Genomic DNA, 15,867 nt, shown 5'->3' on the forward strand with positions numbered 1-15,867 from the left:
CCAGTTTTCTGGCTTACGCATAAACTGGGATAAATCCCAGATCCTTCCCATTGATGTCTTCCCCCCCACGTTGGACCAAGCCTCTTCGCCCCTACAACGGGTGAGTAAGGTCAAGTATCTGGGAGTCTGCGTCTCTCGCAATCTGTCAGAATACATCTCGCTTAACCTTGAGCCGGTAATTGCTCTATTTAAGGCCAAATTGCAAACATGGGCTAGGCTTCCTTTGGGGGTGATGGGGCGCATAGGTCTCCTTAAGATGATTTTGCTGCCTAAAATACTGTACGTCCTCTGGCACTGCCCGGTGTATGTACCTCTACGCTATTTCAAGGTCCTGGAGTCCCTTTGGAACTCCATCTGGGGCACCTCCCGGCGCAAGCTGTCCTCGCGGGTGCTCCGACTCCCCACCTCCCTGGGGGGCCTTGCCGTACCAGACCTCCCTCTGTATTACTTAGCTGCCCAGCTGTCCCATTTTTTACACCTGAACAAACAGGATAATTTGCGGTGCCGTCTTTTGGTCTGTCAGGATCCGGGTGCTGATGCCCCTCACCCATTTTGTGACCTTTTTTGGGGGGGTGCGGGGTTCTCCCAGGTGTCCTCCTAAAGGGGGACTCCTCTACAACTATAAACGGATATGGGATGTGGCCTTACAGAAACTGGGATGTGAATCTCTTCATGCTGATACACCGCTGTGGTTGAATAGAATGTTGCCCGAACTCCTGCTGATCCCTGATCCGAAGGTTTGGATTTCTAAGGGTGTTTTCCTGCTCTCTCGTGTGCTACATCAGGGATCGGTGAAAACGTTTAGTCAACTTAAGCAGGAATTTGACCTTCCACCCAGCATGTTCTTTTGTTACATGCAACTTCACCATGCTTTGCGGGCCCAGTTCCCGGTGACGTGTCCGGCTGTGGAACCACTGGACCTGTCTAGGGTTCTCATGGGGACGGATCACTGTAAACCGATTGCCCTCTTGTATGAAATGTTGGTGACCCCTGCGGCTACTAAAGCTGCATACCACCTTAAATCTAAATGGGAACCCATGCTGGGGGAGGTTCTAGATGAGGATTGGGAGGATGTGTTGCTCTGTGCCAAATTTGTTTCCCCCAAGATGTCTGACCGCTTTACTCATGTGTGTATCCTCCACCGGGCATACCTTACTCCTGTACGCATGGCTAAATTTTGTCAGACCCGGGCTTCCCACTGCCCTAAGTGTCTGTTGTCGGCTGGCACATTTGACCATCTTTTGTGGCATTGTCCGCGTGTGCGGGGATTTTGGGCCCAGGTTGTCCAATTCCTCCACGACCAGATGGGTGCTCCTGTGACACTCGACCCCAGGCTGTGCCTTCTTGGGCTGTTCCCGGACGTTGAGCTGAATAAACACATGGTTACCTTCCTACACTAAACTCTTTTCCTGGCTCGGAAACTTCTGGCTAGAGGGTGGATCCAACAGGCGGTGCCCACTCTGGCTGCCTGGATCAATGAGGTGAATGTTACACTCCCGTACAAGAAGATTATCTATGTTAATAGGGGGTGCCCGGGCAAGTACCATAAGGTGTGGGACCGGTGGCTTAATGCCTCCACTACTTGTACGTCCTGAATAATGTTTCACAGAATAGCAGTTTGATGCTTTCTTTTTGTTTCTACTGACTTATGACATAGCATTTGTTTGAGATGCCTTACTTTTTGCTTTTTCTGTCCTGCTGCCTGACACTGTGTGTATGTATGCCATTGTTCTTTGCTTTTGCTGCTTATTGACCAGAGATTACTGTTACTGTATATATCTTGTGTTGTTCTCAGTACACAATAAAGTTGTTTTGATTTAAAACTAAAAACGGCAGGGTCTACTGCAGGAACAAACCTCTTTTTCCTGAACTCTTGATTGGAGTTCAGGAAATGATTCTTAGAGGGGTGAAAATCTTTTCTGGACTGACCCAATAGTCATAGACTGCAAAGGAAGTATTGCTGCTCTAAGCAGTTTGAATGTTTTGCAGGCCTTCAGAAGAGTGAATGTTCCCTGAGCTTTTGCTGCAAGAAAGAGAATGCAGCATCATGGGTGGTGACCATCCTGTACATTTTCAACCTGTACTGATGGAAAAATTCAAAGGAGCATGATGAAAAAAGATCAACTCAATGAAGGCAAGAAACAAAAAAATGTTCAAAGATGTCTGAACAAGAATTTGTTTTCCACTATACCAAATAAATAGCTTAGCCTTGTGTTAGTATTTATGTGGTTTAACCAGGAAGCTAGAATTTTCATGAGATATTACAACCTCCACATTTCTCTCATGGCTGGCCATCTTTACCCTAACAGTAATGCTAACCTAACCCCTTACAGGCACAGAAATCATGGTGCCAGCATTGCTAGTATACATTTTAATGGCAGTGGTCTCCACGCTAATTAAAGCAGAGCTCCACCCAAAGGGGAAGCTTCTTATCTGCCTTTTCCCCCCTTCTGCCTTCTCCCCCCCCTCCACTCCCACATTTAGCAACGTTTGGGGGAACTTCCGCCTGAGTTTTGACCCCCTTCCTTCTTCCCCCTGCAGTCAGCCCAATTAGAGAGCACAGCACACTTCACGCAGTAGGGAACCAGCTATGAAGCACAATGGCTTTACTGCCGGTTTCCCTTAGTGGAGATGGCGGCAGCAGCACCCAATAGGTAAAGACACCACTGGATTTCCTGGACAGATAAGTGTCCTAATATTAAAAGTCAGCAGCTACATGATTTTTAGCTGCCGACTTTCATTTTTTTCTGCAGGAACCTGGAGCCTCCTGCTCAGTAATGGTCCTATCCCACTGTATTCAGCAATGACGTTACATTGAATCAGAGGAGTGCAGGCATCACTAAATGGCAGACCGTGGTCCGTGTCCGGCCCGACCTACTGCTCTATCCGGACTGCTGCGACCGTGCCATTTAGCTGACGCTTTTGTCCCCAGCCTTCGCCGCTGTCATTAGCAGAGCAGATCAGGAGGCATGAAAATTCTGCACTGGGGGTGGGACCAGCACTGCATAGAGAGAGGCAGCTGCCTGAATGAACTTTTCACATTAAACCAGGAGGTGATTGGCTGCTAGGAGGCAGTTGTAGCAACCAATCACCAGCTTGCTAATTTTGTAAGGTTGCCCCGGCAGCTCCCGTGCGCCATGCTGTACACCTCTGCCTTCAGTTCAGGATTTTCCCACCTTCTCCTCGCTCTGTGTAAGGGAGGAGAGTGAAGGGAGGAAAGGACATGGCTGTGAAATTGTGAAGGATGGGGAGCAGGGGTCATGTACAGGGGGGAATTGCGGTGTGTGTGTGTGGGGGTCATGTAAAGGGGAGCAATACTATGGGGAGGATGTGAAGGGGGCAGTGCTGTGGGGGTGATATGTTAAGAGGGAAGTGCTGTGTGTGTGTGTGTGTGTGTGTGTAGAGGGGGGGGGGGGAGGAGGGGTGATGTAAAGGTGTTGGGGTGACATGTGAAGGGGGACAATGTTGTGGGGGGGGTATGTGAAGGGGGACAATGTTGTGGGGGGGTATGTGAAGGGGGACAATTTTGTGGGGGGTTATGTGAATGGGGCAGTGCTGTGGGGGGATGTGAAGGGGGCAGTGCTGTGGGAGGAATGTGAAAGGGGCAGTGCTGTGGGGGGAATGTGAAAAGGGCAGTGCTTTGGGGGTGATATGTGAAGGGGGACAGTGTTGTGGGGAAATACGTGAAGGGAGCAGTGCTGTGGGGGTGGGGGATGTGAAGGGACAGTGCTGCGGGGATATGTGAAGGGAGACAGTGCTGTGTGTAGGGGGGGGGGGTGACGTTAAGGGGGACAGTGCTGTGTGGGGGAAGTGAAAGGGGCAGTGCTTTGGGGGTCATATGTGAAGGGGGACAGTGTTGTGGGGGAATATCTGAAGGGGGCAGTGCTGTGGGGGGGGGGGGGGTATGGTGAAGGGGCAGTGCTGCGGGGATATGTGAAGAGAGACAGTGCTGTGTATGGGGGATTGGTGATGTAAAGAGGGACAGTGCTGTGCGGGGGAAGTGAAAGGGGCAGTGCTGTGGGGATGATATGTGAAGGGTGGCAGTGCTGTGGTGGGAAAGATGTGAAGGGGGACAAGCAGCTGCACACAAAATGAGGTGCTGCACAGAAAATGTGCAGGGGTACCTTTGGCTCCTAAACGCACTGAAATACAAGGTGTGTTTTCTTGGAATTTGCATAGTACAATTGCACCATAGAGTTTCTATGCGGCTGCATTTTTAAAAAGGTGCCAGGGCCTTTTGCCATCAGAAAACACATGGGCTGTCGTGCCTGCACACCTGGGCGGTGATGTAAAGAATCTCATAGCATAGAATCATAGCACAAAAATGCGATTTGGAACTCTGCTGGAATTTTTTTTTACTATGCTTACCTCTATGAATTTCAATTCAATACCCTTGCTATAGTGTGAAGTAGAGGTGTGAAGAGAGGTCATAGGAGTGCAACTTTTAAGTAAATTGTATTATCACAGAGAGGCTAAATATTATGAAAAAAATGAGATATTTGCGAAACATGCAATAAAGGAATGCACTAAAACAGCATTATGCTTTCTTGTAATTCAGATTTAAAAAGCACAGCATAATAATTCCTGAAACTTTGCTGTTTTGTCTGGTCCAATAACTTTACTCAGTTAAAGACAAAACCAGGCTCACAGATTAAATTACTCTTAAATAGGAATACAAACTACAGGGAGCATAACTAACCTGCCTATTTCCTCCACTTTTCACCATTGCCATGATTATATTTTCTGTGGCCATGAAGGGCAGCTCCTGGCGAATTCTCCTTTCAATGACCTGAAAGAGAAAAGATGTCAACAGTTATGACAGAATCGGGTCACACTCATTGGGATTCTTAATAATTTCCAATGTATTTTTAATTATGATCTTTGCTTTCGACACATACTTTTTTTCCCAAAGTAAGCTAAGAAAACTAATTGAAAGCTCAACTCCTGACATTTAAGTTAGGAAATGCTGAGGATAGCCGAGGATTTCCACTTTCTAAGGATCATAAGTCGTGCCACTGCTAGTATATTGTCCATAATGGGTCTCAGTTGAGGTGAGCATTTGTCAAGATTAATTTATAGAATTGCTTGTTCAAAATTAGCTTTTACCCAAACTCCTGACACTTCAGCAAGAAGCTTAAATACTGAATTATAGAAGCTTCTAAGATGCAGACAGGCCCAGAACATATGGGGCAAGGTTCCCATTCGGCCACAACCTCTCCAACAAGAATTATCCCCACCCTTAGTAAATTTAGCTGTAGTGTAGGGAGTGAGGTACCACCTAAGGAGAATTTTTAGACCCTTCTCCCAGTGGTTTGCACACTTGGTGAATTTCTGGTTACAACAAATTGCTTTTTGCCTTTGTCCCTCTGAGTAAGATGTTTGTAGGTCTGTTTCCCATTTAATCGGGGGGGGGGGGGGGGGGGAGTTGGGAGCTCTTTGTGAAACAGGTTTTTGGGTTAAGATCAAGATAGAACATCGAGATACCCTTTACCCTCTTAGATTTAGAGTTCCAAAAGGACCACACCAAGGTAGGGATAGAGAAGTTTGTTAAGAGGTGATGGGAAAGGTATGTTGCTATACTAGCATATGTCAGAAAATCTCTGGAGGAAATTCGAAATCTGTGTTGCAAGGTTTGAAACGGAAGTATTTTACCATTGGAGATTAAATCGTCCATGGTGTGTATCCCATGGGATATCCAATGTTTAAGGAACAGATGCGGTAATAAAATTTGAAGGAACGCTATAGGGATCGGGATTTGAGTGGATTGGGATGTTTTGTTGTTGAGCTTAAGATAAGACGACAATGCAATCAAAGCTGCTTTGATAATTGGGTGAGCTCGGTGGGTGACTGTGAGCTTAGTCATAGCTGCAACAAGGAAGTTCCAAAGACGTCCAGATGCTCTAATTCACACCAAGGTTTTGTATAGGATTGGGAGAACCAAAATTACAGTTGGTTTAATATAACAGCCGTATGATAGTCCCTAAAATTAGGGATCACCATACCACCCACTTTCTTATGCTTCAAAAGTATAGATGGTGCAAATCTTGGCCTTTTGTCTAACCATATAAATGTAGATAAATCAGCCTGCAATATACGATAAAATTGGTCAGGGATGCAAATAGGAAGGGTTCTAAAATAGTATAGAATACGTGGAAGTATGGTCATTTTAAAAGCAGCAAGTCTGCCCATCCAGGAAAGGTAAAATCTCCTCAATCTCTCCAGTTCTTTATGTACGGAGTTTAAAAGGGGAACGCAATTAGCTTTGTATAGGTTGGATAGGGGTGACACCATATTAATGCCTATTTAATTGCACCTTGGGCCCAGGGATTTGGGAGGGTTTTTTGCAAAAGCAATTTAGTTTGCTCATGTATACTGATTCCTAAGATAGTGGATTTGGTTGCATTCACTTTGTAATATGAAACCTTGTGGAATAAATCTAGAATTGTGTGCGTCCTGGGCAGAGAAAGACCTGGATAGGACAAGTTCAAGATAATATATAAAACTGTGTGTACCCTGCGCTTGTGGAAAAAAAGTGCTGTAGTGCTGAATCAGTGTGCTGATTTAAAAGCTGCTAGCTGCAGTGAAAAAGTGCTGGTGCTCTTTTGATATGTGAAACAGTGATTGCAGCGCTGCTTGTAGTTGAATAAATAAATAAATAATTATGTAAATCAAAAATTTCCAAGAAAGTACATATAATAAAATAAATTAAAAATAAAAATAAAACAAAATACAATAAATGTCCATTAATACATCCTTGCGATGTGCAATGTGGGAAATCCTTTCAATTGTGATTATACAAGTGCTTGTGAAATCCGTGCTTTATTCTGGGTTTCCCCCTTTTGGTTATCTACTCACCGCCAAGTAGCTGGTTTTAGGCATGTAGGAGCTGCTATGTTATAACTTCTCCACTTGCAGTACGGTTTCTTGCTGTGAATGAAGATCCATCCCCGATTTCCTCATGAGAAAAAACTAATCATGGTGAAGATCGTTTTTATGAAGCATTTATTAAAGAAATCTAGGGGTTTATACTCACAAACAACTTTAAAAACATGCAGATTATATACAGGGCGGCACGGCGGCTAGCTGCTCCCGCAGCAGACAGTTCCCCGGCCGGAGGTCATGTGGTACTCGCTCAACCAATCGCTAGACGCGTTTCGCTGTCAGACACAGCGTCATCTGAGCTACAGATGACGCTGTGTCTGACAGCGAAACGCGTCTAGCGATTGGTTGAGCGAGTACCACATGACCTCCGGCCGGGGAACTGTCTGCTGCGGGAGCAGCTAGCCGCCGTGCCGCCCTGTATATAATCTGCATGTTTTTAAAGTTGTTTGTGAGTATAAACCCCTAGATTTCTTTAATAAATGCTTCATAAAAACGATCTTCACCATGATTAGTTTTTTCTCATGAGGAAATCGGGGATGGATCTTCATTCACAGCAAGAAACCGTACTGCAAGTGGAGAAGTTATAACATAGCAGCTCCTACATGCCTAAAACCAGCTACTTGGCGGTGAGTAGATAACCAAAAGGGGGAAACCCAGAATAAAGCACGGATTTCACAAGCACTTGTATAATCACAATTGAAAGGATTTCCCACATTGCACATCGCAAGGATGTATTAATGGACATTTATTGTATTTTGTTTTATTTTTAATTTATTTTATTATATGTACTTTCTTGGAAATTTTTGATTTACATAATTATTTATTTATTTATTCAACTACAAGCAGCGCTGCAATCACTGTTTCACAAGTTCAAGATAATGTCATCTACAAATAATGAGATGGTATAAGTTTCATCCCGGACAGACAGAAACTCAATCATAGGGTCCGTATAGAGCTTTTGAGCTAGTGGTTCCATGAGGAGGGCAAATATTAGCGGTGAAAGAGCCTCGTACCATTGGAGATAGGAAATTCAGTGGAAAATAGGCCATCAACATAAACATAGGCAGAAGGCTGGGTGAAGAGAGCGAAGATGGCTGCATAAATGTAACCTGAGAAACCAAACATCCAACACCCTGGACAGGAATCCCCAATGCACCCTGTCAAACGCCTTCTCTGCGTCTAACGAAAGAAAAGAAACAGAGAAGGTGTACCCCTGGTTTTGGCATAGTGAATTAGATTTAAAATGCGCCTAGTGGCATCAGGGGCTTGTCTGAGGGAACAAATCCCACCTGGTCCACATTAATAAGGTTGGATGCAAATTTTGCTATTCTGTTCTGCCAGAATCTTCATATAGATTTTGAGATCTACATTAACTACCTTGCACCTGCACTATAGTGGAATGACGGCTACAGCGCGGACCTAAATTGCCGGGAGGGTGTACAATGACGTCCTCCCGTGCACGAGCGGCCTGCGCGCTCCCTGCGGAGTGGCCCGGCTCACTCTGTGATCAGCGAGTCCATGAGACTCGCCTGATAACAGATCGGAGTAAGGTCCCGCCCCCCTTACCACGTGATTAGTTGTCAGCCAAAGCCAATTGATCATGTGAAGTAAACACCAGCCAGCGATCAGCTGTTTTTTTCTCCTCACACTATTAGTGTGAGGAGAAAAAAAACGATCGCCGGCTGCTGTCAGAGGGACATTGGTCCCGAAGAGGAGAGGGGCATCTGTGCCCACCAGTGCCACCTACCAGTGCCATCTGCCAGTGCCCACTAGTGCAACCTACCAGTAACCACCAGTATCCACCAGCGCCACCTATCAGTGCCTACCAGTGCCACCTATCAGTGCCCCATCATAAGTGTCACCTACCAGCGCCTATCATTGCCCATCAGTGCCACCTATTAGCGCCCATCAGTGCCCATGAGTGCTGCCTATTAGTGCCATTCAGCGCCACCTTCCAGTGCCCTTCAGTGCCACCTATCAGTGCCGGCTTATCAGTGCCACCTTATTAGTGTCCATCAGTGTCGCCTATCAGTGCCCAACAGTGCAGCCTATCAATGCCCATCAGTGCAGCCTATCAGTGCCCATCAGTGTCGCCTCATCAGTGCACATCAATGAAGGAAAAAAATTACCTGTTTTCAAAATTGTATAACAATCTATAAAAAATGTTTTGTTTTTTTTTTTGTTCAGCAAAAAATAAAAACCTTAGTAGTGATTAAATACCCCCAAAGAAAGCTCTATTTGTTTGAAAAAACTGATAAAAATTTCATTTGGGTACAGTGTTGCATGACTGCGCAATTGTTATTCAAAGTACGACAGCGCTGAAAGCTGAAAATTGGCCTGGGCAGGAGGGGGGTTTAAGTGCCCAGTGGGCAAGTAGTTAAGCAGAGAAATCGGGTGGAAATTCTGGGGAGTATCCAGCTCCTTCCCTGGTTTAGGGAAAGTAACCACGCTAGCAGATAACATTTCTGATGGGAACGATTTGGAGGAAACAGCCGTACTGAAGATCTCAACCATATATGGAGAAAGTGGACTCTGGAATAATTTGAAATGCTCGGCTGAAAAGCCATCAGGGCCAGGGGATTTATTTTGAGGTAAATTATTGATGGTGTTTTCAACTTCTAGCTTAGAGAAGGGTTGGTTTAGTGAAGTTGCTGCCTCCGGGGATAGTTTTTGGAGAGAAATAGAATCCAGGAACTCATCTATTATCTCTGGTGTGGGTTGGAATGTAAAGGGGTCATTCCGCAGATTGTATAGAGATGCATTGTAGGAAATAAATGCATCTGCAATGTCCTTAGCGTTTGTAAGATTGGTCCTAGAGAATGGATGACAAAATTTTCTCTTTAATCTGGAGAGCTAGCAATTTACCCGCCTTGTTGTTATTACAGTAATGATTGGATTTTAACTACCAAAACTGCCTATCATGCTGTGAGATGAGAAGCAGTCTTAGATCCTGCCTAACTTGAGATCATTTGGTGCTGACTTTGGGAGAAGCCTAGTTTCTTATGTTAGCCAAAAATTCTTAAACAGGGGGGCTATACCGGTGCTGGACAATCCACTCTAAGTGACATCACTGACACATAAGTTTAGAAAGGATTACATTTTATTCGTAACAATGATAAAATACCATACATCAACAGTATTGTAGAAACATGACATACAAGAAAGAAATTCAAGACCTCTAGGTTTACACCCTACACACATAATCTTCTCCTTAATATGGTAAAAATGAATTCTGGCTATGGTGTCTCTAGGGAGGTGTTCTGGGATATGTTTATGCTTAGGGAGCCTATGGATACGATCGATGATTAACTCTTCCGGTGGGTATTCTGGCAAAGCCTCTCTGAGCACATTAGAAAAGAGTTCCTGGAACTCTATTGGTTTGACCGACTCCGGAATTTCACCTATTTCAATGTTGCTTCTGCATGAGCGGTCTTCTAAATGCGCTAGTTTAGATTGGATCCAGGAGATATTGTTTTCCCGCTCATTATGTGCATTCACCAGATCATTAAATGTGGAAGCAAATTCTCCCATTTTATCTTCAATATGCGACACCCTGTCGCTAACCTCCTTTACTTCTGATTTATATTGTTGCGCCAGTGACAGTATGTCTGCATGTATAGTGCTTCGTAGGGGCACTAGCATGTCTTTAAGAGTGGTGTCAAGCACTGGCTGGTTAGTAGTGGGAAATGCCAAAATAGATTCATGCAGTTCTCTGATCATCTAGAGAGTTTTCTGCAGCACTCACCTCGCCTGAGCTTGTCCTGGTAGGCAACATTTTCTGCCTGGATTTGGCCGGGCTGGAGGTGATGGATGGGATCTGTGTGACAAGGCTGCTGTTCTGTGAAGGCTTAAGCACAGAGCCTCTGCCCTGCGTTCTTGTCGTTTGGCTGCTCCCTGACATGCGGTCGCCTCCATCTTGGCTTGTGGAGTGGATTGGCGGGGAGAAGTCCGCCATGCTCCTCTCGCGGGAGCGAGTTCATTGACGGACGCAGTCTCTGATGCATATCAGTAGGTTATACTGCCCCCTACAGGAGTAGGACACTAGGCAAAAAAAAAAGTTCTGGCTACGCCTATGGGCAGTCCCAGGGGGTATACCCTCTTTCTTCCTGCATAGAATGTCAGTTTTGTATCAAAGCAGTGTCAGAGAAACAATACAAACCCAACTTAAAATAGCGGGGCGGATACTGCGTCCGTCAATGAACTTAAGAGAAAAGGATTTTACGGTAAGTCAAAAATCCAGTTTTCTCCATCGTTCATTGAGGGACGCAGTCTCTGATGCATATCAGTAGGGACGTCCCAAAGAAGTACCATAAAATGAAGGGTGGGAACAGCAGAAAAAAAAACAGTCCCCAAAGCTAAACACAGCCAACCAGGCAACATAGGACTCATCAGAACAACAAGATGAGGCCCACCTGAAACAAACCGTAAACACCTTCAAGGAAGGCCGAAAAGCCCCCTAAACATCAGCCTGCAAAACTTTGCGGCCAAAAGAAGCATCTGCAGATGCCAGCACATCCACCTTAAAGAATTTGGTAAAGGTAGGAACAGACGACCAGGTAGCTGCCTTGCAAACCTGAAGCACAGATGCCTGATGGCGAACAGCCCAAGAAGCACTAAGCGCCCGAGTAGAATGTGCCTTAACAGGGAGGAAGGTGGAACACGATGTCCTCATTTAAGTGAAAGCTGAAAACCACCTTCGGACGGAAGGACGGATCTGGACGAAGTACCACTTTATCCCTGTGAACCACCATATAGGGAGAACAGGACGCCGCCAGTTCCGACATCCTGCATGCAGAAGTAATAGCCACCAAGAAGGCCACCTTCTGGGATAAAGTAAGCAGGGGAATCTCTCGAATACTTTCAAAAGGAGGATTTTGAAGAACAGATAGCACCAAATTAAGGTCCCAAGGTGACAACGGAGGTCGCAACGGAGGTACCAAGTAGAGATCGACCGATTATCGGCAACACCGATATATCGAGGGGCGATATGCACTTTGCCCGATATATCGGAATCGGCCTTTGGATTTACCGATATTGCTGATATTTTCGTGACGTCATTGCGTATGTTGTGCGCACAGGTCCTGCCTTCTAACACTGCCTCCTATGCCTGCGTGGCCCAAACGTGACATAATTTCACCGCGCACTGCACACGTTCTCTGCCTTGAGACCGCCTCCCACAGCCTCGTATGCAGCCAGCTACAGTCTGGTAACGGTGCCAGCCATCCACTCACAGGAGGTGGCCTCAGCCACTGACCACAGGGTGCCAGCCACCAGCCATCTGACCCACAACAGAACAGGATGCCAGCCGGCCAGCATCCAGCCAAAAGCCAGCTACCCGCCAACGTGACCAGTGATCACACAGTGTTCCAGCAAGCCAGCCGCCCACAACAGGCCAGAGTGAGTGAGTGACACCAAGCCAGCGACTCACACAACAGGGTGACCCCAAGCCAGCGATCCACCACAGTGTTCCAGCAAGCCAGCCACCCACAACAGGGTGACACCAAGCCAGCCACCCGGCCACCACAGTGTTCCTGCAAGCCAGCCACCCACAACAGGGTGACACCAAGCCAGCCACCCGGCCACCACAGTGTTCCAGCAAGCCAGTCAGCCACCCACAACAGGGTGCCAGCAAGCAAGCCACCCACACTGCCAGCCACCAACCCACAACAGGGTGACAGCAGCCAGCCACCCCACAACAGGGTGCCAGCAAGCAAGCCACCCACACTGCCAGGCGTCAGCCACCAACCCACAACAGGGTGCCAGCCAGCCACCCAAACTGCCAGGCGTCAGTCACCAACCCACAACAGGGTGTCAGCAAGCCACCCACACTGCCAGGCGTCAGCCACCGACCCACAACAGGGAGACAGCAGCCAGCCACCCCACAACAGGGTGCCAGCAAGCAAGCCACCCACACTGCCAGGCGTCAGCCACCAACCCACAACAGGGTGCCAGCCAGCCACCCAAACTGCCAGGCGTCAGTCACCAACCCACAACAGGGAGACAGCAGCCAGCCACCCACACTGCCAGGCGTCAGCCACCAGCCCACAACAGGGTGCAAGCAAGCAACCCACACTGGCAGGCATCAGCCTCCAACCTACAACAGGGTGCCAGCAAGCAAGCCACCCACACTGCCAGGCGTCAGCCACCAACCCACAACAGGGTGTCAGCAAGCAACCCACACTGCCAGGCGTCAGCCACCAACCCACAACACAGTGCCAGCAAGCAAGCCACCCACATTACCAGGCGTCAGACACCAACCCACAACAGGGTGCCAGCAAGCAACCCACACTGCCAGGCGTCAGCCACCAACCCACAACAGGGTGCCAGAAACCTCAGCAAGCCATTTTGTAAATATTTTTTGTGTCTTTCAAATTGAAATTGAGATGAGGAGAGAAAAAGTAAAAGTGTGGTCTGGGACTAATTCTCATCTTAACCTTCTCCAGGAAAAGCAGCAGTGTGCAACACATGTACAAACAACATAAGCATGGGATTAGTAACTGCAAAAAACAAAAATACGTCAAATCTTTGGGCCCATCTAAGAGTTCATCATATTGAATATCATGCAACACAGAAAAAACAAAATGAATATTAATGTAATTTCGAAATACCTCCTACACTATCCCAGGCAACAATAACAGATATGTTTCTGAAAAACAACAAGGTGTCACTGTCTAGATTCAAATGGAAGATCCCAATTGCTGGACAGAGTAATCACAGAGATGATTGTCACTGATAACCAGCCATTTACAACGGTGTCTGACTTCAGCAGTTGATGTCCATACTTGAGCCAAGCTACACACTGAAGAGTGAAGTATTATCAAACAGAAATGCTGGGAAAGATTCACCAAAAGGTTGTTGACAAAGTAAAGGCTTTGCTGCAACCAGGAATGCTGGCAACTCACTCTCATTCACCACTCACTGCTGGTCAGGACAAACAAAGTCAGGCGAGTCACTAATGATTCTTACATGCCACTTCATTGACAACGGATGGATAAAAAGGCAATTGGTGTTGGATACAAAAGCGATGAAAAGATCCCACACTGAGTACAGTAGAGAAATGTTTCTAGGCATGCTTGAAGACTGGGGAATCAACAAAGACTGAGTGATGCTTGTGCTACTTTGAGACAGTGGCGCAAACCTGTGGAAAGGAATGAGGATTTATATAGCGCCAACAGTTTGCGCAGCGCTTTACAATATGAGGGAAGACAATACAGTTACAATACAATTCAATACAGGAGGATTTAGAGGGCCCTGCTCGTTAGAGCTTACAATTTAGAAGGGGGGTCAAGTGAAACAAAAGGCAATAGCTGTGGGGGATGAGCTGATGGAGAAAAAGGGAGGTACAGTTGTCAGGTGTGGGTAGGATAGGCTTCTCCGAAGAGGAGGGTTTTCAGAGATCGTCTAAAAGCTAATAGAGTAGGAGATAACCAGACAGATAAGGGTAAGGAGTTCCATAGGATTGGTGAGGCTCTGGCAAAGTCCTGGAGGCAAGCATGGGAGGAGGTGATGAGGGAGCTGGAGAGCAGGAGGTTTTGAGAGGAATGAAGAGAGCGATTCGGTTGGTGTTTTGAGACTAGACTAGTGATGTAGCTGGGGGCTAAGTTGTGGATGGCTTTGTAAGATGTTAGTATTTTGAATTTAATTAGTTGAGTTAGCGGAAGCCAGTGGAGGGCTTGACAGAGAGGAGCAGCGGACACTGAGAGATTGGTGAGGTGGATGAGCCTGGCGGCAGCATTCATGCTGGATTGAAGGGGGGATAGCCTGTGTAGATGTAAGCCAATGAGAAGGGAATTGCAGTAGTCGAGGCGCGAGATGACCAGTGAGTGAACTAGGAGCTTAGTTGTGTCTTTGGTTAGAAAGGGGCATATTTTGGAGATGTTGCGGAGGTTGAGGCGGCAAGATTTGGACAGTGATTGGATATGGGGCTTCAGAGTCCAGAACAACACCTAGGACCTTGGCATGCGGATGGGCTGATAGTAATGCCATCAATATTGACAGAGAGATCAGGGGAAGGGGCACGTGGTGGAGGAAAGATTATAAGCTCGGTTTTGGACAGATTGAGTTTGAGGTAATGGTGTGACATCCAGACTGATATATCAGATAATAGATTAGTGATACGTGAGGAGACTGAGGGAGAGAGCTGAGAGGTGGATAAATAGATTTGAGTATAGTCAGCATAGAGATGGTATTGGAAGCCGTAGGAGGCTATCAGCTGACCTAGAGAGGACGTGTAGATTGAAAATAGGAGGGGTTCGAGAACAGAGCCTTGGGGGACCCCAACAGAAAAAGGAAGAGGAGAGGAGGAAGTAGAATTGTAAGTAACGCTAAAGGTGCGGTTGGATAAGTAGGAAGATAACCAGTGAAGAGTACAGTCACGGAGACCAAAGGCGTAGAGTTTTTTGAGGAGGAGGGGATGGTCAACCGTATCAAAGGCAGCAGAAAGGTCCAGGAGTAGGAGTACAGAGTAGTGTCCATTGGTTTTGGCAGTTAGTAGATCGTTTGTCAGTTTTAGGAGAGCAGTTTCAGTGGAGTGTTGAGGCCGAAATCCAGACTGAAGGGGATCAAGGAGGCTATTCTTGGCAAGGTGGTCACACAGTCGGTTGTAGACCAGACGTTCAAGGAGTTTAGATAAAAAGGGGAGCAGGGAAATAGGGCGTAGGTTGTTAAGATCGGTTGGGTCCAGTGAGGGCTTTTTAAGTATGGGGCTGATTAGTGCATGTTTTAGAGAGTTGGGGAAGATGGACATTTTCAGTGTTTTATTGGGGCTTCATGCGGAGGATTCAATTTCTTCTGAATCTGCAATAATGAGCCTGGATGATGAACTTCATCTCTATTTGAAGGAACCAGAAATTGACAGAAGAAAGTCATCCTCTTCAGTAGTGGAAAGAAAATGAGGCACGCTACAAAAGACTTGCTTCCCATGCTAGAAGATACCCCTCTCTCTCTGCTTCTCTGTCCTTCTCTCCTCCTGAGCATGTTTATGAA

The 15,867-nt window shown here is 46.6% G+C and overlaps 1 protein-coding gene across 1 annotated transcript in view; it reads right to left on the reverse strand.

Moving 5' to 3' along the window:
• The window catches only part of ADSL (adenylosuccinate lyase), a 481,027-nt gene that overhangs the window by 70,315 nt on the left and 394,845 nt on the right, over window positions 1–15,867 (reverse strand). The window contains exon 11 of the mRNA XM_082265904.1: window positions 4,700–4,789. Within this exon, the coding sequence (XP_082122030.1) occupies window positions 4,700–4,789 (90 nt within the window). The remainder of the gene's footprint in view (window positions 1–4,699; window positions 4,790–15,867) is intronic.

This window comes from Pelophylax lessonae (assembly GCF_965119305.1).
Source record: "Pelophylax lessonae genome assembly, chromosome: 8".
Taxonomy (NCBI): domain Eukaryota; kingdom Metazoa; phylum Chordata; class Amphibia; order Anura; family Ranidae; genus Pelophylax; species Pelophylax lessonae.